The sequence below is a fragment of the Phycodurus eques genome, chromosome 10, assembly GCF_024500275.1.
Source record: "Phycodurus eques isolate BA_2022a chromosome 10, UOR_Pequ_1.1, whole genome shotgun sequence".
Taxonomy (NCBI): domain Eukaryota; kingdom Metazoa; phylum Chordata; class Actinopteri; order Syngnathiformes; family Syngnathidae; genus Phycodurus; species Phycodurus eques.
Window position 1 is genome coordinate 2,476,959 of NC_084534.1, and position 27,833 is coordinate 2,504,791.

Here is a 27,833-nt window from a genome sequence, read left to right on the forward strand (position 1 = left end):
GGTACCTGTATTGTCATCACAAGAAGAAACAAAGACTCGTCTACATTTATTGAGAAAAAAAAACATTTTAAAAAAATGCATTTCACTACATTTGTAATTTTTCACATAATTTTTATACCGATTTGTGGCACTTGATGAATTTGTTTGTTCAACAAAAGCAGCTTATGTATCGTACATATTCCAAACCACAAACATTAGTGATTTGTAATAGGTCACTGTAGACAATTAACTCTCAGAATTAGGATCTTCTATGTGCAAGCTGTATTTTTTTTCCATCAACTGATGTACATTTAAAGAAACATTCAATTTATACTGATAAAGCGCATCAGCTTCATACTGACATGCCAATAGATCTTATCTAAGTCACAAAGACAAAAAAAGAGAAAAGTGCAAGACAGTGTTTTACAGTTAACCTCAGTGTTTCATCCATTTTCTGTACCACTTATCCTCACTAGGGTCGCGGGCTGCTGGAGCCTATCCCAGCTATCTTCGGGCAGGAGGCGGGGTACACCCTGAACCGGTCGCCAGCCAATCGCAGGGCACATATAAACAAACAACCATTCACACTCACATTCACACCTACGGGCAATTTAGAGTCTTCAATCAACCTACCACGCATGTTTTTGGGATGTGGGAGGAAACCGGAGTGCCTGGAGAAAACCCACCCAGGCACGGGGAGAACATGCAAACTCCACACAGGCGGGGTGGGGGTTTGAACCCCGGTACCCAGAACTGTGAGGCAGATGTGCTAACCAGTCGCCCACCGTGCCGGCCCCTCAGTTGTGTCAGTCACTTGCAAATATTTTCCTCAGCTCAGAAGACCGAAGTGTTGAGCAATAGACATGCTGGCATCTTTAAACCAAGGAGAATGCCACGTTGCGTTGTCAACTGAAATTGGAGATATTTTGGAGTAAGTGGATTCCAGTAGCAGGCAGCAAAGTTTTAGTTTTTGAAAATTCAAGGAATGAGGGAGAGACAAGCCTTTACTTACATGAGAATCATCTTAGGTTAGCCAGCCAATCACATGACGGAACAAACACCAGACTGGAGTGGCGGGTCCTTCCTCTCTGCCACAGCATCCAGGCTACAATGCACAGATATGATACATCATTACAGGCTAATATTGTATCTAATATTTATGAGTAGGAGCATGCCAGTATTTTTACCTTCTGGATGACATGAAAGAAGTGTCATTCTCAGAGTCCACTGAGTGGATCTCTCGTGGTTCTGCAAGAAGGTACTTGGGTTCCCTATGATGGCCTCTGAGTGGAGGGCAAAGACCCCTGCTGGGCTCAGACCCACTGCAAGTGAGATGACTGGAGGCATGGAGAGGATTTCCATTTGGGTCCAAGCTGTGAGCTTCATCATTGCAGGATCCAAATGATTCTAGGTCAGTCTGAGAGGAGGTCTGTACAATGATGTGGGGAAGTGAAAGAGTGGAGGAGGGCTCCCTGTGGGACACCTGAAGTTTCTTCATGTGGTAGATGGCAGCACTTGCATTGAAAGCTTGCTGTTGACAAAAAAAAGGAGGTTAAAAGGGTGCTTTCTTTCTCTGCAACACATAAACATGTCACTGATAGTGTTGAAAATGTTTAACAAGATGATCATTTTGTTTTTCTGAGCTTTCTGAAGCTAGAGCTATGTAAGATAAAGAAAATGAATAACATACAGTGTCACATATAGTTTGATACGCCTTGAAATAATTATGAAGTAATCCAGTTTGGATTTTCTATACCTATATCTGTTTAGGTGTATCTTTTTATGGTTGATGTATATTGTCTTTTTATCTGGACCTTAAGTCTGTCAATAAAGATAATAATAATGGTATACAGCTTTTCCTCATTGAGGTCGACAGTAACTGGACCATATCCTTGTTGAAAAAAAAAACATTCATACTTCGGGGTAATTAAGAGACTTTAATTATCCAAAGAAGCATGTTTTGGGGGTGTGGTAGATACCCAGGAAAAACCCATGCAAGCACGGGAAGGAATATGCAAACTTCATACACAGATGTCCCAACGGCGATTCGCAACCAGATTTCCTAACTGTGGAGCAGAAGTGATAACCACGATTCCACCATATTGTCAAACATAATAAAAATATGAATTAATTAATTACTGTATAGCGGCACGGTGAGCGACTGGTTAGCAGATCCGCCTCACAATTCCGAGGACCTGGGTTCAAATCCGGCCTCGCCTGTGTGGTGTTTGCATGTTCTCCCCGTGCCTGCGTGGGTGTTCTCCGGGTACTCCGGTTTCCTCCCACGTTAAAAAAAAACAAAAGAAAAACAGGCATGGTAGGTTGTTTGAAAACTCTAAATTGCCCGTAGGTGTGAATGATTGTTTATATGTGCCCTGGGATTGGCTGGCAACCAGTTCAGGGTGTACACCGCCTCTCGCCTGCAGTTAGCTCCAGCATACCCGTGCCCCCAATGAGGATAAGCGGTGTAGAAAATGGATGGATGGATGAATAATTACTATAGTTTATTTTCTACCGATGCCGATGCTGATGATGATGATTATGATGATGATGATCTCACAATTCATGGGCAACACCTAAAATATAGACAACAACCCTACAGTGTGACTAACCTTCCATTTAGATTTGGCAAAGTTCCGTTCCATCTGCTCACAAACAGAGTGGCAAATGTTCAAGTCTTTAGCTGTGTTTCCAGCAATCCTGTAATAGAGTCAGTGATATTTGTTAATTATGTTGTAATATATGGTGTATTCATAGAAAAACAAACAATGGCTGAGGGCCCTATTTTTGCAACCAATGTAAATCCGGCACAGTGGGTGGTGCAGCTGTGGACCAGGGGCGTGTAACACCGATGTTGGTCATTTCGCAGACCAGCCCAACCCACTGGATCTGATAGTGGGCGGCCTGCACCATTGTGGGTGTGTTTACATATAACTTCCTTCGCACACCAATAGAAGCGACTCCTCTCGTTCCCTTTAAATGTGGCACAACGAGGACGTGCAAAAGAGGGCGATGCGTAATTGCAGCAATCCATGCGTGAGTGGAGCATTGTCACTGCTCTTGGCTGGTGTAGCAACACACAGTGTGAACGGATACTCTTGTTAAATACAGAACGAGCTGGTGACAACCGCTGGCGAACAAAATATGTCGGTGGACCTCAGTATCTGTCTGCCTGTGCCCCAATCAAATTCACCCAAATCGATTTAGACCAGCGGTCTAGCCTGCGCTGTAAGTTAGACATGGTCTGAGCAGGCGTACATTTAGACCGCCTTTCTCCACCAAAATCGTCACTCTGCTTGGCATATCTCCAAGGACACACTCTCACTGAGCCGAGACGCCCAGCATGGTGCAGACCAGTCGACCAAATTGGCAAATGCGCGCGTTGCGCTTACAAAAAAGTCAGAATCTCCTGTCATTTGCACCCAGACACAGATGCGGTGTCGATGAAAATAGAGCCCTGAATGCTAAGATACTATAGGTTGAGTTTTAGTGTTTGTGTGGGTGTGAAAGAGGGGAAAAAAGACTCACCATGGGTGCCGCAAGGCCTGTTCAGTACTGAATCGTTTCATGGGATTTTTCTCCATCATATTCCTAATAAAGTCTATTCCTGTAAAGACATGGAAGAAATATACAGTGTCCCATAAGTTGCCATTTATACAGTAATAATAAAAAATGGAATAAGGTTAATAGCCAAAGTGTATGTTATGGTATATAATATAAGGAATAATTCATTAATTTATTCATTTTCCATACCGCTTATCCTCACTAGGCTCGTGGGCGTGCTGGAGCCTATCCCAGCTATCTTTGGGCGCGAGGCGGGGTACACCCTGAACTGGTCGCCAGCCAATCGCAGGGAACATATAAACAAACAACCATTTGCACTCACATTCACACCTATGGACAATTTAGAGTCCTCAATTAACCTACCATGCATGTTTTTCGGAATGTGGGAAGAAAACCCACACAAGTATGGGGACAACATGCAAACTCCACCCAGGTTCTCAGAACTGCGAGGCAGATGTTCTAACCAGTCGTTCACCGTGCCGCCACATATATAAGAGATCATCCTATGAAGTGGCTTCACAGATCCCCAGATCTCACGATTTACATCTTTGGGGCCATGGTGTATCAGGAAAAGACACAAAACAAATCATCTCCAGGAACGTATCACCACTAATTACATGTAACTAATTACGTAATTTAATATAAAATTTACAAAATGTATGTTGGAGTTGTAATCCATTAAATTACTGGGGGACAGTTGCTTTTGGACATTTCCATGATTCAAATTTTAGTTACGTTTGAAAAATCGTTTCAAAAGCTCAGATTTTGTTTCATATCATTCCTCCTTTGAAACCTGACGCTTGTGATGGTCTCTCTTTGGTCATGTGCCATTCTGCTGTAGTCTCAAACACGACACAATTTTCCAAATATTACCTCAAAGCGCCACCCTGTAGTGCAAACTATTAGTTTGTCTAAGCTTTTGAAAAGAGGATAAAGGATAAAAGAACATTGACTTTTGAACAGTTTCATTTTTATAATTTTTGACTTTTTGGAACATTAGGTCAACATGGTGGTTTTCCACATGCTGTACACATATAATGCAACAAACAAATTTTTTTGTGATGTACTTACATATTATCAAGTTTTGTTATCACTTCATCATTTGTGTAAAGAACAAATACAGTGGGGGGGTTTGGACAGACACTGATTGTGCAAGTTGTCCCACTTAAAAAGATGAGAAAGGTCTGTAATTTTCATCATAGGTACACTTCAACTGTGAGAGACAGAATATGAAAAACAAATCCAAAAAAATCACATTGTATGGTTTTTAAACAATTAATTTGTGTATTTTTGTGGAAAATAAATATTTGGACAATCAAAAAGTTTAACTAAGTACTTTGTAATGAACCCTTTGTTTGCAATTACCGAGGTCAAACGATTTCTGTATTTCTTGACCAGGTTTGCACAGAATGTAGCAGGTACTTAGGCCCACTTTTCCATGCAGATCTTCTCTCGATCGGTCATGTTTTGGGGCTGTCGCTGGCCAACATGGACTTTCAACTCCCTCCACAGATTTTCTATTGGGTTGAGGCCTGGAGACTGGGCCACTTCACTAGTCCACTCCAGGACCTTGAAATGCTTCTTATGGAGCCATTCCTTAGTTGCCTGGGCTGTGTGTTTGGGGGTCATTGTTATTCTCTTATGGAGGGAAGGAGGTTTTTGCCCAAAACCTTATGATGCATGGCCCCATTCATCCTCTCCTTAATATGGCTCAGCTGTCCTGTCCCCTTTGCACCAAAGCAGTCCCAAAGCATGATGTTTCCACCCCTATGCTTCACAGTGGGTATGGTGTTCTTAGGATGCCACTCATTCTTCCTCTTCCTGCAAACACAGCGAGTGGAGTTTATACCAAAAAGTTCTATTTTGGTCTCATCTGACGACATGATATTGTCCCAGTCCTCCTCTGGATCATCCACTTGCAAACTTTAAATGGGCCTGGACATGCGTTGGCTTCAGCAGGAGGACCTTTCGGGCACAGCAGGATTTGAATTCATGATGATGTAGTTACTTATGGTAACCTTCGTAATTTTGGTCTCATTGACCCGGTTCCCTGTGTAGTTTTGGGCTGATCCCTCGCCATTCTCAAGATCTTTGATACCCTATGAGAGGAGATCTTTGAGATCATGGAGCCCCAGGTCAGGAAAGATTGTCAGTCAGCTTGTATTTCCTCCAAATTTTAATAATTACGCTAACAGCTGATCTCTTCTCACCAAGTGGCTTGCCTATTGTAGAGGAGCTCATCCCAGCCTTGTGCAGGTCTATAATTTTGTCCCTGGTGTCCTTAGCCACTGGCCATGGTGGAGAGTTTGCAGTCTGACTGTTGAGGGTGTGGACAGGTGTCTTTTATACAGATATGGAGTTAAAACAGGTGCCATTAATACAGTAATGTGTAGGATATAAAAGCTTCTTAAAGATGAAATAACAGGTCTGTGAGAGACAGAATTATTGCTGCTTGGTAGGTGTCCAAATATTTACTTTTTGCAAGAATATAAAAATAAATTATATCAAAATCATACAATGTGATTTCCTGTAGTTTTTTTCACATTCTGTCTCTCACAGTTGAAAATTACAGACCTCTCTAATCTTAAATGGGACAACTTGCGCAATCGGTGGCCTTCCAAATACTTTTGTTCCCCACTGTATGTAGTTAATTCCAAAATAATGATCTATGGTTTTAATCCACTTTTTTTCGAGGAAACATCAAAGGGTCTTGTTGATACATTCATAAAAAAAATTAAAAAGGTAATGTAAATGTAATCAAATGTAATTAGTTATAGAATTTTGAGAAAGTAATTTAAAAAGTTACACTACTATTACATTTTCAACAGGCTAACTTGTAAATGTAACCAACTATCAGTGTTGTACCTACCTGTAACTAGTTTAATGAATGAAAGTTCATGAACGAGTTCATATTTTGGGCAAACGTGAACTCAACTTACGTTGTAGTTCATTTCTGCCTGAGTAATGTTATTTAGAACCCGCTCAATTCCGGCGTCAAGGAATGGTTTTTGAACGAAAGTTCATTTTCATGTGCCAGGTTTTGCTAGGGACTTCCATGACAAAACCCGTTTGGACACACAAAATATGATCATATGTCGGGGATGAACACCGTATTTGGCAACCGCCATTCATGTTTACATTCGGCAGCCACGTTGCAGCAGCCTCTATGTGCGAGGTGCATTCAAGGACACTGCATAAATGGGAGTGAATGTGTTCTTTGGTTCTTTTATAATGTAGTAGGCGGCACGCTGAAAGAGTGGTTAGCATGTGTGCCTCGCAGTTCTGAGGACCCAGGTTCAAATCTGGCCTCGCCTGTGTGGAGTTTGCATGTTGTTGCCATGCCTGCGTATGTTTTCTCCGCATGGTAGGTTGATTGAAAACTCTAAATTGCCCTTAGGTGTGAATGTGTGCGCGAATGGTTGTTTGTTTATATGTGCCCTGCGATTGGCTGGCAACCCGTTGAGGGTGTACCCTGTCTCTCGGCCAGATTCAGCTGGGATAGGCTCCAGCACGCCTAGTGAAGATAAGGGGTACTGAAGATGACTGAATGAATCTAATGTAGTATATTGTAATCACTGTAAAAAATTTATTACTAGGAAAATTATTTTTATCAGAATGCTCTCGTTAACACATTGTGCGATCACACTGTCAAAATATGGAATTGATTTTGTTTTGTATTAGAAAAATAGATGACGGCAAGTCCGATGACACGATCACAAAGTCGATCATCGTACTGCGGCTTCCTGGTGCCAAGTGCACGTAAGGACACCCTTATGCTTGAACATGGTGTTCGTTATGGACAATCCATGATGAACACAGAACTCCAATAACAGAACACCGCTCGGGTTCTGTTCGGGGGTGCCATCTCTCCCAATCACGCCCTTCAAGGTCTCACTGTCATTGTCATCAGCAGAACAATGGAGTCCCCAGCAGAAGTGCTCTCCAGCACCCCCTCCAACGACAACAAAAAGGGCGGGTGCTCTGAACTGCTGTTTGGTACATACACACAAACAACAGTCAAGACCCGTCCCCCCACCCAAAGTTGGAGGGAGGCTACCCTCTCGCCCAACGTACAGGCACCGAGGAATGCCTCGGAAGAGCTGGAGGAAGCGGCTAGGGCAAGGGGAAGTCTGGGCTTCCTTGCTAAAGCTACTGCCCCCGTGACCCGACCTTGGATAAGATGGATGGATGGATGGATAAGATGGATGGATGGATGTTTGTGACACATGTATTTTTGGTAAAGGCGTTTCTCGCACATTTTGGGGGGTGCCACCACCCCTAGAATTTGAGAGATTATTTATTTTTGTTTTTACAGTATGTCCTCTTTAAACAAGCTAGCAAAGTGTAGAACCATACAGTACTTGGTTGAAGCGTTATATTTTAATAACAAAAATGCATAAAAATGGTAAATGTGTATGTAGAGGTACTGCTGTGTCAAAATGAGTTATCTTCCCTCAGCAATTAATAGGTTACAATGTGTTTTTTTGATAAATCCAATCGATTCCTCTTTTACTGTGGCCCAGCATTTATATAACCTTTGTTAGATTTGATGGTTTAGTCACAGACTTTCCCCAAAATTGCTGCTTCTCTTTCATAAATGGGGGAATGAAATTGAAATTGATGTACATGTAAATGTACAAAACTGTTCAATTCAGCACCCCAAAACTTCTGATCCTAGAATCGCCCCTGACTTGTGGAGAAAAAAAACCAAAAGATGATCATGTAGGTGATGAGGACGGTTTCGGGTACATATTTTCGTACCTGACTCAGAGATCTCATCCCAGAAGGGAGAGTGGAAGGCATACTCGGCTCTCATGATCTTTGAAAACAGACGTGTCTCGTTCTCCTCAAAGAAAGGAGGATATCCGCACAGCCTGCAACGCAGAGACAACAAGCTTAAAATTCAGCTATGATGTAGTGTTTTGATGAGTAATAGTGTTGTCTTTAAGATTCAGATTCCTAACAGCCTGACGAATAAAATTGTCTTTGAGTCAGCTCGTCCTGGCCCGCAGACTCCACAGTCTACTCCCTGATGGCAGCAGACTGAAGAGGCTGTGTGATGGATGGGTGGCATCCTCCGCTACGCGGAGGGCTTTGCGGGTGAGGCGGGTGCTGGAAATGTCCTGCAGGGAAGGAAGAGAGGTTCCAATGATCTTCTCAAATGCCCTCACTATGCGATGGAGAGTCTTGCGGCAGGAAGAGGTGCAAGCTCCGTACCACACAGTGATGCAGTTTGTCAAAATGCTCTCTATGGTTCCTCTGTAGAATGAGCACATGATGGGGGTCGGGGCTCTGGCTCTTTTCATCTTGCGCAGAAAGTAGAGACGCTGGTGAGCTTTCTTGGCCAGTGATGAGGTTTTGCTGGTCCAGGAGATGTCCTCGGTGATGTGCAGTCCCAGGAACTTGGTGCTGCACACTCTTTCCACTGCAGCACCGTTGATGTTCAGGGGAGCATGCTGGGAGTGTGCTCTCCTGAAGTCCACAACAATCCCCTTGGTTTTCTCCACATTTCGGAAGAGATTGTTGTCTGTGCACCACACGGCCAGGCGGCTCACATCTCTCTTGTAGTCTGTCTCATCCCCGTTGTTGATTAGTTTTGTCGTCTGCAAACTTGATGAAGAGGTTTGAGCTCTATGCAGTCATAGGTCAGGAGGGAGAAGAGGAGAGGGCCCCCGTGTTCACAGGGATGGTGCTGGATGTGTTTCTGCCGACCCATACTGCCTGCGGTCTCCCTGTCAGAAAGTCCAGCAGCCAGTTGCACATCAAAGTGTTGAGCCCCAGCTGGTCCAGATTGTAGATCAGTTGTTGAGGGATGATGGTATTGAATGCTTAGCTGAAGTCGATGAACACCAGTCTGACATATGAGTCCTTAGAGTCCAGGTGTGTGAGGGCAGAGTGGAGGGCGGTGGAGACGGCGTCATCGGTTGATCGGTTGGACCGATATCCAAACACGAAGGGGTCCAAGGAGGGGTGGAGGGGGGAATTGATGTGGTGCATGTCTAGCCGCTCGAAGCCCTTCACAGTGAGCGCTACCAGACAGTAGTCATTGAGGCAGGAGGGAGATGATTTCTTCGGGACCGGGATGATGGTGGTGGGTTTGACGCACGTGAAGACAACACCATGACTCAAGGAGGTGTTAAAGATGTCTGTGAAGACATCTGTGAGTTCAGCTGCATAGTCCCTCAGAACACGACCAGGTACTGTATGTTATCTGGGCCCAGGGCTTTCCGTGTGTGGATCCTGTCGAGAGATATTTTCACGTTGTCCCGGGTCAATGTCAGCACTTGGTCACCAGGAGTGGGTAGAGTGCAGGGGTGCTGTTGTGTGCCTCAAAGTGAGCAAAGAAGTAATTCAGCTCATCTAGCAGGGAGGTGGAGCTGTCGCAGGTCTGTGGTGAGGGTTTATAGTCCGTAATGGTCTGAATACCACACGTTTTCCCCCCCAAAATATGTCAAAAGTCAATAGTGCACATTATACATAGGTATAGGGGAAAATAGGGGGGGAAAAACTTTCACATTTGAAAAAGCAGTACACTTTCATTCTAATATGCCACCGCCACCTAGAGGTTATGGAAATTGTGTAGCCTACACTTTCATTCCAATAGGAGAGGTGTACATATGACTGCATATATGTACAGTTGTGCTCATGAGTTTACATACCTTGGCCGAATTTGTGAAATATTGTTTTATTAAATACGACTGACGACTGAACAACAACCATCATTAATTTCTTTATGGTTATGTTTTGTTTAATGATAATGCTTTCCTGAAATGCTTGACAGTTTAATTTGAATCCCATTAAAATAAAATTAAATGTGTTTCGCTTGGCCCTTCATGTTTTCTTTAAAGAATTGTACCCATCTTACAAATTCTGACTGGGTAATCAAACATATGAGGCCAACTGTATGCTTTCGCATTTAATAAATAAAAGTATGGCTGTGAACATTCAAAATAAGAGCAAGTAAATAAAAAGAAACTATTACGTGTTCAAATAAAGTGCTTAACTTCAGAATAATTCTTTGAAAAAAATAACAAAATACAGATAATACTTCAGGTTTTGATCATATGGGTAGAAGCAAAATCATGCATTGTAAAAATGCATTATACATATCTAGGTAGAAGGGTTTTCCAGTATTTTGAGGTGCGTATTATACATAGGTGCGCATTATACACAAGAAATTACGGTAATTATTTTATTTATTGTTTTTACGAAAGAACCCCAGGTTTGATTCTGCTGACTGGCATGGGCCCTCTCAGATGAGGAAACATTGAGCACGTAACCGTCCCAGGATCTGAAAAGCCACCCACTGTTCCCGTTTATGGACAGTGTACTTTAACGTAACATTGAGTGTCCAGTGGTTACAAATATCTCTCAAATACAAAGTTCCACGTCAATTTTTGTATGAACGATTGTATAAGGTAAAAAAGCTACTTACAAGATGTAAGTTATAACTCCAATGGACCAACAGTCAACTGCTTTGCTGTAGGGTTTTTGGGCCAAAACCTCTGGAGCTACAGAAGAAAATGATGATGGATAATCATGCACGTACACCTATATAAAACAATGTCCTAATAATTTACTCACTGAGCAACAGTGATTCAATTCAATTGCATATTAGAAATGCATCTTTTATAATTTTGTTAAAAGCATTCCAAGTAATTAACTAAAGAGACACATAACTACAGCATATTTCTATTTGATTCCATTGTGTGTATGTCCCACGAAATGACTTACCAACATATCCTGGTGTACCACATGCTGTGGACATCACTCCATGCTCCAGCGTCTTCGAAAGGCCAAAATCACTAACCATGATCTTCGCGTTTTCATCTGCACTATAGTACAGCAGGTTTTCAGGCTACTCATCAAGAAAGTGTGAGGGGAACAAAAAGATTGATAAACATAGGTGAGTACAAGGTATTGTGGTTTTACTGTCCAGTAAAAAAATTTTAGTGGTTGCAAACTAGAATGTCTCGTTGTACTGTATTGTGTTTAGGTGTTCTACCTTCAGGTCCCTGTGCACAATACTATTTTCATGCAGGTAGCCAACAGCCTCCAGCACCTGTTTGATCACCATGCTCGCATCCTTCTCTGTGAAAACACCTTTATCTAAAATCCGATCAAATAGCTCTCCACCTGACACCCTGCACACAAATGAGGATTCCCATTGGTATTTTTGTTTTGTCTCTTTTAGTTTGCAGATGAAACAAAGGGTCTTAGTAATGTTCACTTACAGTTGCATGACCAGGTAATAGTGTGTTTGACTCTCGTAAAAATCCTCTAGTCCAATCACATTGTCATGCTTTATCCTGAAATCAGAGAAAAGACGTGGCCCAGGTACACACATGAACAAAATTGTTGGTACTTATTTAAAGAAAGAATAATAACTACCAAAAAAATAACTTGAAACTTCCAAAAGTAATAACCTCAAAAAAAATAATACTTAAAATTAAATTAAAAATTAAAAATTAAAAATTAAAAATTAAAAATTAAAAATTAAAAATTAAAAATTAAAAATTAAAAATTAAAAATTAAAAATTAAAAATTAAAAATTAAAAATTAAAAATTAAAAATTAAAAATCAGACATTGCCTCATTTTTGTGGTAAAAAAAAAAAGATAAACTAATGAAATAGGTCAGAACACAAATGATGGTATCCTTATTTTGTTGCACGACCTTTTGAGGGAATCACTGCAATCCAGTATTTCAGTAACGAATGAGACTTCTGGACCTATTTTGGCCAACACCCCACAAGTAAACTGCTCCAGCAGTCTCAGTTTTTCAGGGTGCCTTTTCCTGACTGCATGTTGGACCATTTTAAAAAAAGCCTGATTTTCATTAGTATATTTTCAGTGACCATAGTTTTTTTTCTGTCTGTGTGTATGCATACTTTTCTTGTACATTGCAGTTGATAGAATATATTTAAGGTTTATGCAGAAATATATCCATCCATCCATTTTCTGAGCCGCTTCTCCTTACTAGGGTCACGGGCGACCTGGAGCCTATCCCAGCTGTCATCGGGCAGGAGGCGGGGTACACCCTGAACTGGTTGCCAGCCAATCGCAGGGCACATACAAACAAACAACCATTCGCACTCACAGTCACCGTACTGGCAATTTTAGAGTCTCCAATTAATGCATGTTTTTGGGATGTGGGAGGAGAACGGAGTGCCCGGAGAAAACCCACGCAGGCACGGGGAGAACATGCAAACTCCACACAGGCGGGGCCGGGGATTGAACCCGGGTCCTCAGAACTGTGAGGCTGACGCTCTAACCAGTCGGCCACCGTGCCGACACAGAAATATATATATGTCTCTCTTTATTTTTCAAAATGATGTTATTTGTGTTTTACCTCTTTAAAACATTGATTTCGTTTTCCAGGTTGCTGTGGGTGAGGTGCTTTTTTTTCAGACATTTCAGAGCGAACAGTTTCCCTGTTTTCTTCTCTCTCACCATGAAAACTTCAGAAAAAGACCCCCTATACAAAACAATGGCAAAGAAATGAAGGAAAGTTAGGTCATAAAGTGTGTATACACCAACCAATAACAACATTCAAACCATCCATCCATCCATCCATTTTCCTCCGCTTATCCGAGGTCGAGTTGCGGGGGCAGTAGCGTTAGCAGGGAAGCTCAGACGTAGTCTCTCCAGCGTGTCCTGGGTCGTTCCCGGGGTCTCCTCCCGGTGGGACGTGCACGGAAGACCTCACCAGGGAGGCATCTAGGAGGCATCCTAATCAGATGCACGAGCACCTCCTGTGACTCCTCTCAATGTCTAGGAGTAGCTGCTCAACTCTGAGCCCCTTCCGGATGACCGAGTTTCTCACCCTATCTCTAAGGGAGAGCCCGGACCCCATGCGGAGGACACTCATTTCGGCCGCTTGTATCCGGGATCTTGTTCTTTCGGTCACGACCCACACCTCGTGACCATAGGTGAGGGTAGGAACGTAGATCCACCGGCAAATTGAGAGCTTCCCCTTTCGGTTTAGCTCCTTCTTCATCACAACGGACCGATACAAAGTCCGCATCACTGCAGACGCTGCACCGATCTGCCTATCGATTTGCGGTTCCATTCTTCCCTCACTCGTAAACAAGACCCGAAGATACTTGAACTCCTCCACTTGGGCCAGGATCTCATCCACGATCTGGAGAGGGCACTCCAGCCTTTTCCGACTGAGGACCATGGTCTCAGATTCTGCTGATTCTCATCCCAGCTGCTTCACACACACAGCTGCTGTGAACCGCTCCGGTGAGAGTTGGAGATCACGGCTTGATGAAGCAAACAGAACCACATCGTCTGCAAAAAGCAGAGACATAATACTGAGGCCACCAAACCGGACCCCCTCCCACCTCGGGTGCGCTTCGAACAGAATCGGTGACAAAGGGCAGCCTTGAAGGAGTCCAACCCACACCAGAAACCAGTCTGACTTACTGCCAGCAATGCGGACCAAACACTGACACTGATCATACAGGGACCGAACAGCCCGTATCAGGGGTTTAGGTACCCGATACTCACGAAGCACCCCCACAGGACTGCCCGAGTGACACGGTCGAATTCTCCAAGTCCACAAAACCAGGGAGGCGGAGGAGTTAAAAGGGGGGACCACCACCCAAGTTTGCCAATCCAGGGGCAATGTCCTCATGTCCACATGATGTTGCAGAGGCGTGTTAACTAAGACAGCCCCACAACATCCAGAGCGAGAGGAACTCCGGGCGAATCTAATCCACCCACGGGGCCTTTCCACCGAGGAGCTTTTTAACCACCTCTGTGACCTCAATCCCAGAGATAGGAGAGACCTCAGAAACCCCAGACTCTGCTTCTGGGAAGGCTCCAGAATCTGGTTCATCATGGGAAGGCGTGTCGGTGGAATTGAGGAGGTATTCAAAGTATTCTCACCACCAACTCACAACATCCTGAGTCGAGGTCAGCAGTGCCCCATCCCCACGATACACAGTGTTGATGGTGCACTGCTTCCCCCTCCTGAGATGCCGGATGGTGGACCAGAATTTCCTCGAAGCCGTCTGGAAGTCGTTCTCCATGGCCTCACTGAACTCCTCCCACACCCCGGTTTTTGCCTCAGCGACCACCGAAGCTGCATTCCACTTGGCCAGCCAGTACCCATCAGCTGCCTCAGAGTCCCACAGGCCAAAAATGCCTGCTAGGACTGCTTCAGCTTGACGGCTTCCCTCACCACTGGTGTCCACCAATGGGTTTGGGGGTTGCCACCATGACAGGCACCAACCATTTTACGGCCACAGCTCCGGTCAGCCGTCTCAGCAATAGAGGCGCGGAACATTGTCCACTCCGACTCAATGTCCCCCGCCTCCCCAGGAACGTGAACAAAGGTGGGAGTTGCCACACGTTCCCAGCAGACCCTCACAATACGTTTGGGCCTGCCAGATCTTCCCCCAACATTCTAACCATTTCTATTTGAACACAATATAATGAGATCTAATCGAAGAGCTGTATAAAAAAAAAAAATTCGACTTTTACTAGGACAATAATGATCACTTTTGATTGACACTGTCAGAGAAGTAATTTTGCACAGCAGCAAAACAAAGTACTGTACCGTATTTAGTGGTATGGGGCATTTGTTTACTCAACTGCATAAAGTAGGCGTATATTAGAGTCCAACATCACTGTGTCACAAATACCCTCCTGGAAGAGTGGTAAAACATTCCCAACACACCCTCCTAAACCTTATGGAAAGCCTTTTTCAGCATTAAAGCTGTTCTGTGGTAAAAGGTGAACTGACGTCATATTAAACCCCATTGATTATGAAGGGGATATCACTTCTGATCATATGTGAGGCAGGTGAGCGAATACTTATGGCAATACAGGTATAGTGTATTCAGTCAGACACCTAATCCTATAATGAAGTGGTGTCAGGATGTTCCCACAATGCTCCAGTCTGACGTCAGTGATCAGGGACAGACACCAAACTCATTCAGAGCCAGCCCATGATAAGAGTACTTTAAGCAGCTTAAGTCCACAAGACAGCGATGAGGTAACAGGCTGATAAGTTAACAAGTATTTGATGAAGCTCCCTCTGCTGCATTTTGTTGTTGTGCGGACAACTTTGTCTCACAATGTGAGTACGATGAGAGAAAGAACATATACAGTATATGTCTCTTCACCACTTGCTCTGTCCATTAGTTTAAATGCAAAAGGTTAGTACGGGTACTGATTATCACACGATTAATGCTATTTTATACAGTACATACTGTATTTTATTATATGTATATACTGTTTTGTGTAGCAAAATCACAAAACAGTTGCATTTCATTAAGTCTATATGGTTGTGGAATCATGAACATTATTGGATTTAAATGTGTTGCACTGACTATCTACCATCATATCAAAATGGGACAGCCTCTCCTAGCAGGTGGAGCTGTGAGTGGATTACGCAGACTGTATAAAAGAAGGTTCCATTGATGAAGTCATCTGTGCGGAAGGTGATGAAGGGATTATCCTTAAACCTGTGCCGATCTGATCCTGGAGTGTCCTCCTTTTGATATCTGGACTAGCTAGTTAGGATCACGGTAAATAGCAACATTGCAAGACAAAAGATGACGGTAGGAGAGAGGCAGCCTGTCATCAGTTTGACTTCTCACAAACGTTCTCATCTGAGCATGGTGTACTTACGATCCCATCTTCCCCTTGAAGTCAAACACATCCTTGATGTTATTGACGTGTTTCTTCCAACTGCAGACAATCTCCTTCCGCCCCATCTTGGCTCTAACGTTGCCGTAGACTCCTGAAACACATATGGCATAAAACATTCAAATGCTAACAGACACAAATGAATCCATCATATGCAGATAAACAATATAGAAAATTTTTTTTGTAAATATTTACTGGAATTGATGTCATAAGTGTGTTTTATACATAAATTCTGCAACCGCTTTTGGAAATTAAGTGTAAAAGTAGTGGTGTGTATATATTGGTTATTTATTGCAGTGTAATTATCCACCTTCATTGTATCAATTCCATATAGTGTGTAGAAATTGTGAAGAGTGAAAATTGTGCATCTCATCGTCACTAACTTCGGGGGTTGAATGCAATAGTCTATTGAAAAACATGAAAACAACTAAAATACCGATTGTATGAATCTAACGACTGTTAATAAATAGTTATCTGTCTATACTTCTTGGACATCTCTTCAGTCTATCTCCAGTGGTCAAATTTGTAATTTTGTCAGTGGAGGAACAATGGGTAATGACTGACCTGTTTCACAACCCATGTTCCCCTTTCCATCTGGTTACATAAATGGTTGCATGTCCACGGCTAAGGTCAGTCCCAGCTAAGTATATAAAGCCTTTTTGTACCTATCAGTTGCACAACATTCAAAAACGTTGCGGATTAGAGAGGTAAATAGCAGTGGTTGGTTAAGCTTCTGACATACAACTGTATTAGGTCTCCTCTGTCTCTCTCAGCTCCTAAACTGCTCCTCTGTGTGTCTGCTAAGGCATTGGATTCCATAACAGAACTGGGTCGGTTTATAATTCTAGCCGTGAAAGATCACTAAACTCTGGACGGAAAAAAAATGACTTAATTAGCGCAACAGTTGAATAATATGTGTAAAAAAAAAGAAATTAAGAGCAGATGAGAAAATGTTCTTTACAGAAATAGCATTAATGTGTTTTATATTTAACAAATAGCAACACATGTTTAGAATAACTTTTTTCGATCTCAACCATAATTTACGATGTTGTGTTTGGTGGTTTCTAAAAGCCATTGTGTTAAGTGACATACACTTAGTTTTGTTTTGGCCTTAAGCTTCCAGAAACAAACACTGAGACACCGACTAAAATAGCAGCAAAGTAAGTTTTCTGCAAAATGATTATCCACTGAGTGTTAAGCGAGCATTACACCACTTAGATTTAATTTGTAGATAGGGATACACCTCAATTCAAAATGGATCAAATCTGTAACGTTTGAAACAGAATTTAAAGGAGTAAAATATCTTCCGCAATGTGTAATCTAGGATATGAAAAGAGTCAACAAACTAGCCTAGGGACAATAATGAAAATAGGCTTTACCTTGTGGAGCGGTGAGAGACGAGAGCGCTGAGGTATCCTTGCAAGGTACCTGACTTTGCAAGGTCGTGTGCAGCTTTTTTCTAGCAAGGGGCGGAGCTTCTTCCGTTCATCAACCCTCGCAGAAGTCACGAGATGTGTCAACTCCCACAGAAGCCTACTCTATGGATACTAATGGTAAAGAGGGTCATATACTCCGGAAGAACACCTTTATTGAGAACTAAATTTACATAAGACAATGGAGGCAAAACTTGAGAAGCTTATATATCTACTCCAACAGTTGTTACCATAATAAAATACATCTGGGTGACTACACTGACAAAGGTCTAATGAATAAAATATATTGCATAAGCCAATTTTACAGAAAATGTGTGTGTGCAATGTAAATTCAGGGAGAATGTGTGAAAGAGTCTTAATATTAGCCAGAGTCAGAAGCTGAGACTGCAGGGGGCTGGAGCGTCAAACCCTGAAAAAAGTACAGTATAATAAAGCTGTCATTCGTTTAATGTTATTATTCTATATTTTTATTATTCTATATCACGGTAGACGACTGGTTAGCACATCTGCCTCACAGTTCTGAGTTCTGGGTTCAAATGTGTGGAGTTTGCATGTTCTCCCCTTGCCTGTGTGGATTTTCTCCGGGTACTCCGGTTTCCTCCCAAATCCCAAATAAATGCAGGGTAGGTTAATTGAAGACTCTAAATTGCCCGTAGGTATGATTATCAGTGCTAATGGTTGTTTGTTTATATGTGCCCTTCGATTGGCTGGCGACCAGTTCAGGGTGTACCCGGCCTCTCGCCCGGAGATAGTTGGGATGGGCTCCAGCACGCCCGCGACCCGAGTGAGGATAAGCAGAACGGAAAATGAATGAATGAATGAATGAACATATTCCAGTAGTGGGAAAAGATTAATTAGCTCATTTAAAGTAAGCTAATTTAGCGGGAGAAAGTTAGCTGGATGTTTGACGTTCGCCTGATAACATTCGCCAGGGACCGTTACACGGCCAAGGCTTTTGATGAAATCACTAAAAATCAAGAAAGCACTTTTTCTCATTTATGATTGCTGGTTGGTAATGTGAATCCACTACTTACTACAGGTCAAATTTGGCTGATGTCTTGCATTTTTGTTAAACTGCGTGCAATTAATTGTCAAAAATATTCACCAAAATTCAATAAAAACATGACGGTTGGTGCGTCATGTAAGACACATTTTTCGAACTCTACAATTGCAGTTACTCGTTAAAACATTTTATATAATGTGGTAATTTGTCAATTACACATCACACACACACACACACACACACACACAAACATCAGCAAAGCTTGACCTGTATTAAGTAATGGACTCCAATTGCCAATTACTACAGCAATCATTGTGAGAAAATGTGTTTTTATTGATTTTTGGTGAATATTTATGACAATTAATTGCATCCATCAATCCATGCATCTATTTTCTTTCACTTATCCAAGGTCGGGTTACGGGGCATTAGCTTTAGCAGGGAAGCCCAGACTTCCGTCTCCCCAGCCACTTCATCCAGCTCTTCCGGGGAGACTCCGAGGCGTTCCCAGGCCATCCAGGAGACATAGTCTCTTCAGCGTGTCCTGGGTCGTCCCCGGACGTGGCTGAAACACCTTGGACGTGCCTGAAACACCTCAGCAGGGAGGCTTCCAGGAGGCATCCTAATCAGATCCCAGTGCCACTTCATCTGGTTCCTCTCAATGTGGAGGAGCAGCGACTCTACTCAGAGCTCCTCCAGGATAACCGAACTTCTCACCCTATCTCTAAGGGAGAACCACAGCTCGTGACCATAGGTGAGGTTAGGAACGTAGATCGACCGGTAAATTGAGAGCTTCGCCTTTCAGCTTAGCTCCTTCTTCACCACAAAGGACCGATACAAAGTACGCATCACTGCAGACGCTGCACCGATCCGCTTGTCGATCTGACGTTCCATTCTTCCCTCACTCGTGAACAAGACCCCAAAATACTTGAAGTCCTCCACTTGGGGTAGGATCTCATCCCCGACCTGGAGAGGGCACGCCACCCTTTTCTGACTGAGGACCATGGTCTCAGATTTGGAGGTACTGATTTTCATCCCGACCGCTACATACTCGCCTGCGAACAGCAGAGATACAATATTGAGGCCATCAAACCGGAATCCCACTACCCCGCGGCTATGCCAAGAAATTCTGCCCATAAAAGTTACGAACAGATTAGGTGACAAAGGGCAGCCTTGGCGAAGTCCGACCCTCACCTGAAACGAATCAGACTTACTGCCGGCAATGCAGACCAAACTCTGACATTGGTCGTACAGGGACTGAACAGCCCGTAAAAACAGGTTTGGTACCCCATACTCCTGAAGCACCCTGCACAGGATTCCCCAAGGGACACGGTCGAACGCCTTCTCCAAGTCCACAAAACACATGTAAACTGGTTGGGCGAACTCCCATTCACCCTCGAGGAGCCTGCCGAGGGGGTAGAGCTGGTCTTCTGTTCCACGGCCAGGACGAAAACCACACTGCTCCTCCTGAATCTGAGATTTGACTTCCCGACGGACCCTCCTCTCCAGAACAGACCTTACCAGGAAGTGCTGAGGAGAGTAACCCCCCTGTAGTTGAAAAACAACCTCCGTTCCCCCTTCTTAAAAAGGGGGGCCACCACCCCAGTCAACCTGTCCAGAGGCACTGTCCCCGGGACAGATGTGCTAACCAGTCGGTCACCGTACCGTCAAGACTATTCATCTTAATATTTTCTTTAAGTACAATGTTAGACATTTGGCTATATTTTTTTCATTGAACAATAATGTGTTTCTAAAGAAATGTGTTTGGAGTGTCAAAATGTATTTAGAGCATCTTTAAAAAAAAACATTCACTGCCAGCCCTCCCAGCTAAAATTGATATTTGACTTCTACTGCTGTTCATGGCAGTTCATTTTCATAGAAGCGTATGTTAAATTGGTGGCATGGACTGGTTAAAACACATGTAGTGGTTGTGGGTTCAAATCCAAGCTCCCGCCTGTGGAGTCAAGTTCTCCCTATATGCTTGTGTGGATTTTCTCCTGGTAATTGATTGCATATTAAAAGAAATCAAGTGTTAATTGCAAATCTCTTTGAAGACACTTAAGACTATAATTATGATTGCAGTATTTGCTATAATGACATCAAAATATACATTGAATTTCTAAAACTAAAATGGGTTATCCATCTTAAAATTAATTTAAGAAAAAAATACATGTTACAATTTTGTCTCTGAACTGTGCTGGCATGGCTGTGGTGAGCTTGGTACTTTCATTCACTTTTTAGGTCTGGCCAGCAATAGAATTTTTTTGGTCTGAAGTAATTGGTATTTTAAAAGTGATACCGTCGGCCTGACACCATAATCTCCAAAGTTTTCTCTGGACCACCCTCACCTTCTTTTTCTATTGGGTCTTTGTTTGTGTTATTGAAGTTTGTACATTTTACTGCTCTTTTCCATCTTTTATGTGAAAAAAAATAATTTAAAAACTACATAACAATATAATGTACAGATTTATATATATAGCGCTCGTAAAGGAAAGGTTCTCATAATACCATCCATCCATCCATGCTGGACAGAAAAAAAAGAACCTACAGTAAATGCAAATCACTGCAGAACAGTGGGTGGCGGTAATGCACTAATACAGTCTGCAAACCGCCCGTAAACACCAAAAGGAAGAAGAAAAAAACGACGAAGAAGAACCTAATCCAGTACCAGCTTCCTCTTCCTCCGGTTACAAGGAACAGGGATCTAGCCTACGTCATTTTTATTGACATCGTGCGCATTTTAGCTTAGTAATACCTTTATATGCAGACACGAAGGCGCTAAATCTGCAATAAAATCCAATAAAATGTGAAATCACATGAAGCAATTGGTGAAGTAAGGTTCGATAATACTTGCCATTATCTCAGAACTCGTTAGTGTCTCATAGACTTAAATGGGATACGGAGGGGCAAACAAGGTCGGGTTGGGCTATGCTACGTTTTAACAAGTTAACTAGCCAATATTAACACAAGCAGGGCAGTGCTTTAACTTTAGCCATCCAGCGAATTTGTCATTTAATGTGTCACTGCGTTTTTGGTGCAACGTGGCGGGTTAATTATTGTAAAATATTAAGCTTCATATAGCTGGTTAAATTAGAGAGCACCAGTTCGCGAACGGCGGTAGGCTGCTACCGAAGGGATTGCGCTGAAAGCAGGCAATGACCTGCTAAGGACTATTTAGTGTTTTAGCCGCTTGTGTTAGCATTCCTTGAAGTAGTGTGACCATTCTCATCACATTGCAGTTCGTTCTTTTTCGCATTTGATCCTTTTGGGTAACCTTAAACCTTAGGACAATGGCGCCGCGCTTACAGTTGGAGAAAGCGGCTTGGCGTTGGGTGGAATCTGTAAAACCCGAAGACATCGGACAGGAGCATATCGAGCTAGCGTACCGCATCAGCCTTCCGGCCTGCAAGAGGGGAAACTGCAGGTACTTTTGACAAATGTCGCATCATATTCGATCGTGATGAAATGAAATAGCAAGTTCATGAGGCTTGGGGATTTTCGTCACCCGCTAGTTTCGTCACCCGCTAGTTTATTTTCTTTTATGGAGAAAATTACCGAAATGCTGCGCATCGACGCTTATAATCGACATTCTGTCACTATTTATCGCGACATACCGGCAGATGACATCAATAAACATCACGTTAGCCCATCAGATTATTCAGATGTCAATATTTGATATGTTCCCGATTTAGGTTTTATTCTGTGGCTTAAAGTTGCTTAGATCTGGTATACTGTATCTGTATTATGCAATTGTTCTTTGAATAGCTGTAAATTTGTGTGCATGCTGTGGTTTTTCAGGAGGAACTGCAAAGGAAATCCCAACTGTCTTGTTGGGATTGGTGAACAGACGTGGCTTGGGGAGATTGATGAAAATGCTTTCCACAATATTGATGACCCAAATTCAGAGCGCAGAGATAAGGTACAATACTTCAATTACTGTGCACTGTGAAGTCTATGCAATGCTAATCCCAGAACTTTAATAGTGTATGTCTTTTTTCTGTCTCTCTTACAGAACACGTTTGTTGGTTTGACCAATCTGGGAGCTACATGTTATGTCAACACCTTCTTGCAAGTGTGGTTCCACAACCTTGAGTTGCGAAGAAGCCTCTATCAGTGCTACAATTCCCGTGCACAGGAACACAACACAGAGTCAGGTACAAGTAATGTGTGCTAGATTTTCTTTCAATGATTGTGCGGATGTCAGAGTATTAATGATATTGCTGTATTAAAAGTGCCTCAGTATCGTTGTCGTATAAAATAGTGAGCCGCTGTGCTTCAAATTTACAAACCCCAATTCCAATGAAGTTGGGATGATGTGAAAAAATTGAAATAAATGATTTGCAAATAATCTTGAACCTATATTCAACTGAATACCAGTGTTTGCCTAACATAGACTTTACTTGGGTGGGCCGCCCAAGTAAATTGACAGCCAAACAAGAAAATGAAACTATAATCCCCCCCTCCAAAAAAAAAAAAAACCCTAACAAACACGGATGCTCATACTGTACAGACACAGGAAGAGCTCCACTCTGTCTGCCTACCTCACGGCTCTGCATCGTAATTAGCCAGGCTAGCTATCTAGCTTGTGTTACGAGTCGCCAGATTATGTCTAATAATGCATACAAAACAGCAGCATGGGCCAGCTCTTGTGGGTCTGCACCATGATTAGCCAGGCTAGCTATTGTCACTAATGATTGTGTCACAAGGTTATTAATCATTAGAGGTGAGAGTAGGTCACATATGTGCTAGTCTCAAGTCATAACCTTCAAGTCTCGAACAAGTCCCAAGTCACTTTTGGAAAGAAACAAGCAAGTCGAGGCAAGTCATTACCTGGTTTACGCTAGTAGCAAGTCAAGTCATACAATTTTGTTCCAGTCGCAACATACAGCAGCTGAAATAAGTATTTAACACGTCACCATTTTTCTCACGTAATATACTTCCAAAGGTGTTATTGACCTGAAAATTTCACCAGATGTTTGGAACAACTCAAGTAATCCATACATATAAAGAACGTAGAAAAAATAAGATTTATTTAATTTTTTAAATTAAGTTATGTGAAATGATGCAGAGAAAAAGTATTGAACACATGAAGGGAGGTGCAAAAAGGCATGGAAAGCCAAGACAACACCGAAAATCTATCAATAATCAAACAGCAATCCAGGCCCTTGTCAGTGCAAATGAATATCAGATGGTTCTGTCCTAATTGATGGCCTCCAAAAAGGTCTCATTGCCAAGGTGTGAGTCAAGACACATCTCATGATTGGTAAGAGCAGAAAGCTGTATCAAGAACATCGCAAACTAATTGTTGCAAAACATAACACTGACATTGGCTATAGACTCATATCTAAGCGTCTGAACGTTTCAGTGAGCACGGTTTGGGCCAGAATACGCAAGTGGAAAGCCAATCATACCACCATAAATTTGAGTCGATCAGGTGCTCCTCGCAAGATTTTTGACAGAGGAGTGCAAAGAATAATCAGAAGAGTTGTCCAAGAGCCGAGGACCACCCGTGGAGAGCTTAAAAAAGACCTGGAATTAGCACGTTCTGTTGTCAGAAGGAAAACATTGAGTAAAGTACTCCGCCGCTGTATACACGGTCACCACGCAAGACCACATTGCTGAAAAAAAGCACGTCAAAATTCGTTTAAAGTTTGCTGAACAACATTTGGACAAGCCAGTTAAATACTGGGAGAATATAGTCTGGTCGGATGAGAGCAAAATGTAAGTTTTTGGATGCCGTAATGCACACCACGTTTGGAGGAGAAATGGCAGAGCACATGCCCCTAAAAACACCATACCAACAGTGAAGTTCGAGACATTCTTGACAAAATGCTGCTGCCATCTACGAGGATGATGAAAATGAAACGAAGGTGGACATTTCAGCAAGATAATGATCCAAACCATACTGCCAAGGAAACTCGCGATTGGTTTCCAAGAAAAGAAATAAAGCTGCGAGAATGGCACAGCCAATCACCTGACTTGAATCCAATTGAAAATCTATGGAAAGAACTGAAACTCTAGGTCCATAAAAGAAGCCCACGGAACCTTCAAGATTTGAAGACTGCTTGTGAGGAGGAATGGGCCAAAATCACACCAGAGCAATGCATGTGACTAGTTTCTCCATACAGGAGGCTTCTTGAACCTGTCATAGCAAACCAAGGCTTTTGTACAAAGTATTAAATAAATACCAGTTGGCGTGTTCAATACTTTATCCCTGTGTCATTTCATATTGCTTAATTTCTGACCTTATTTTTTCTACTTTCTTTGTATGTATGGAGTATTTAGCTTGGGTTGTTCTCAACGTCTGGTGAAATTTTCATGTGAATAGCACCTTTGGAAATATATTTGAGAAAAACGGTGACGTGTTAAAGACTTATTTCAGCCGCTGTATATAAAGAGGGACAGAGAGAAACAAAGAGCGACATTAACTTATTACAATTCATCGCTATTACAGTGTACTAATCTTACTAAAATCAAGGCATTACAATCACACAAATTAATATTAATGCTTCAAAGTATAAATTAATTCTGAAATTAAAACTATTTACATTGCACTTACATTGCAACAAAGCACAATATAAAATAAAAGCGGTCCGCAAAACTTTTTGCGCCGCTGACCGTTTTCACATGACATTTTGAAGGCACGGCATAATAAAAACAATTTCAAAACTCCATTTTGTGTTAACTTGTGTTGGGTGCTGATGGGAAGCGTAAGTGTTACACACGTGCAAAGAAATGGAAGGGCAAAACACTTTGTGTGTGTGTGTGTATATATATATATATATATACACACACACACACACACACATACATATATATACATATTATATATATACATACACACAGAAAGTCCTCCATTTACGAACGAGTTCCGTTCCTATGCTGGCGACGTAACGCAAGGAGTGCGCGCCGGTGCGAGTGTGAACAGTGGCAAGTGGAGTGACGGCGACCGGGGAAGAGTAGCGATTAGCGGAGACCTGTTGACGTTGAATGTGCAGAGGAGCTAATAAAGCCATTAAAGCAGCAAATCGGTGCTTCGTGCCTTTGTTGCCGCCACCCAGCTCAGCTGTGCAACGAGAGAAGGGAGTTAACCCAGAGGAGGACAACCTCGGCATTGGAGAAAGCCTCTCCCCTGCGTCTCCCGATCACGGTCAGGTGACCGTAGCAGGAAAGGTTAACACTTCGTATAAAGAAATTAAATACATTAAAATAAAAAAAATAAGATACTGTACTTACCATTACTGCTGGGAGTGTGAAAAAAGGAGGGCGAAAAAGGAAAAGATACTCCCGCCGCACAAAAACAGACAAGCACTAGCTAAGCAGAAACGCTATGGTGCTGGGGACAAAATGGCGGACGAGGCACAGGGGTCGTAAAGTCGAAACGTCGTAGGTCAAGTGCGTCGCAACTCGAGGACGTCCTGTGTGTGTGTGTATATGCTGCTTTAACGCCGTGTGAGTGGCCATGGACGGTCGCTGAGGTTGGATGCTGAGGTTTTTATTAGTGGACCGCTCCCATTTGTACGGTTTGGAGATGAACGTTTCTCGAGTCAATTAAATAAGTGGCTCAAAAAAGTGTGTACAGCACTATCTGTGAGTTTCATTGACAATTTCTGCATTTTTTGGGAGCGCAGATATCTTTTCAAGGCAGACGGTTTCTGTCTAAATAGACAGGGGGTTAAGTTATTGGCTGCCAACATATTTTACTGTGTACGTCATTCAGCGGCCCAAAAAGAAAACACTGGCCTTGGTGGCAAGGCTGAAGGACAAAATGATGCAGTTGTTCCCAAACAATCGGAGGAACAGGAGATAAGGCGACACAAGGTGCAGCCGGATTCATCAGGGTCATCCAAACAATCGGAGGAGCGAATGACAAATGAGATGAGCCAGCACGTTGAATCCCCCACATCCCTCCTTGCCCCAGTTGAGCAAAGCCCAATGCAAAACTCACTCTCTACAAGCCTAAATCCTCTGCTAGGTGTGAGGGACAGCATGAAGACGATTGTCAATATTGGAATCCAACGCACACCACGCCAAGATCTTCCTCCCATCCCCCCTCGCCTGAAACCAACGTCCACTAAGATGCAAAGGGCCCCTCCTCTACCCTTGAAGAACCTTACAAAATTTGAATCTATCAAACCATTGTCTCCAGTTATCTCTGCGAGACTAGCTCTTTTCAATGTTATGTCACTGGGTAATAAATCAATGTTGATTAATGACATTATTACAACCTATGATCTGGACTTTTTGTTATTAAATGAAACGTGGTTAACAGAAAGTAGGTGTAATACCATTTTAAATGAGGCAACACCAGCAAATTTTTATTTGATGAACAAGTGTTGAATAGGGAAAAAAGGCGGTGGTATTGCTGTTATTTTTAAGTCATTATTTCAGTGTAAAGAAATTTTACTGGGTGAATTTAGCTCTTTTGAATATCTCTTGTTTTTTAGTTAAAGATGACCCAAAGGTTATTGTTTTAATAATTTATAGGCCTCCAAGATACAATAGAACATTTATGGAGGACTTTTCAGAACTGCTGTCAGTTATTTGTACAACTATTTTGTCATAACAGGTGACTTTAACATTCATGTTGACAATAACATGGAAAAAAAATCTAAAGAACTCTCTGCTATACTAGACATATTTGACCTCGATCAACATATTAAGAGTCCAACCCACACTCAAGGTCACATCTTTGACCTGGTCATCTCTAAGGCTGTTGTAATTCTATCAATTGACATTAAGGATATAGCTATTTCTGACTCCAAATTGACTATATGACCTCTACAGACAAAGTCTTTGTAATTTTAACCAAGAGTTAGTCAGGGCTAGATAGCAACACTCTTCTGAAATCATCAGTAAGAACTTCAACAATACTCACACTCTGTTTGCTGTGGTTCACAAGTTCACAAAATTTTCTTCAATTAAAACCACAACAAAACTGAGATAATTGTTTTTGGCAATAAAGAAAAGAGGACTGCTGTTAGTAAATACCTGGAGCCACTCGCTTTAAAAACCAAAGACCAAGTCCGTTCTGATAGATTCCGACCCGACTTTCAACAGTCATATCAAATCCGTTACGAAAACTTCCTTCTACCATCGGAAGAACATATCCAGAGTGAAGGCTTGCATGTTTCAAGCAGACTATGAGAAGCTCATCCATGCTTTTATCTCGAGTAGACGTGACTGTTGTAATGGT

The 27,833-nt window shown here is 42.4% G+C and overlaps 2 protein-coding genes across 10 annotated transcripts in view; one reads left to right on the forward strand and one right to left on the reverse strand.

Moving 5' to 3' along the window:
* Positions 1–34: 34 nt before the first annotated feature.
* Positions 35–17,671, reverse strand: LOC133408314 (calcium/calmodulin-dependent protein kinase type 1D-like). 2 transcript variants are annotated; one of them, XM_061687054.1, is made up of 13 exons: positions 17,584–17,671; positions 16,187–16,298; positions 12,894–13,019; positions 11,778–11,852; positions 11,549–11,687; positions 11,278–11,401; positions 10,979–11,054; positions 8,305–8,417; positions 3,508–3,586; positions 2,592–2,679; positions 1,167–1,510; positions 992–1,084; positions 35–888 (listed from the first exon to the last, which is right to left on the reverse strand). In XM_061687054.1, exons 2-12 carry the CDS (start codon positions 16,270–16,272, stop codon positions 1,021–1,023), a joined length of 1,314 nt encoding a protein of 437 aa, XP_061543038.1. In that variant the 5' UTR covers positions 16,273–16,298; positions 17,584–17,671; the 3' UTR covers positions 35–888; positions 992–1,020. The 2 variants fall into 2 exon arrangements, with proteins under 2 accessions (XP_061543038.1, XP_061543037.1); XM_061687053.1 differs by lacking the exon at positions 17,584–17,671 and adding an exon at positions 16,769–16,850.
* A 3,642-nt stretch (positions 17,672–21,313) lies between these two features.
* Positions 21,314–27,833, forward strand: part of usp48 (ubiquitin specific peptidase 48) — a 97,740-nt gene continuing 91,220 nt past the window's right edge. For 7 of the 8 annotated variants that reach the window (XM_061689198.1, XM_061689200.1, XM_061689199.1 and 4 more), the window contains exons 1-4: positions 21,314–21,470; positions 21,924–22,061; positions 22,436–22,556; positions 22,650–22,791. In XM_061689198.1, coding sequence (XP_061545182.1) covers positions 21,454–21,470; positions 21,924–22,061; positions 22,436–22,556; positions 22,650–22,791 — 418 coding nt within the window. In that variant the 5' untranslated portion in view covers positions 21,314–21,453. Of the gene's footprint in view, positions 22,062–22,435; positions 22,557–22,649; positions 22,792–27,833 lie in introns of all 8 variants that reach the window. The other variant, XM_061689197.1, reaches the window with a different exon arrangement.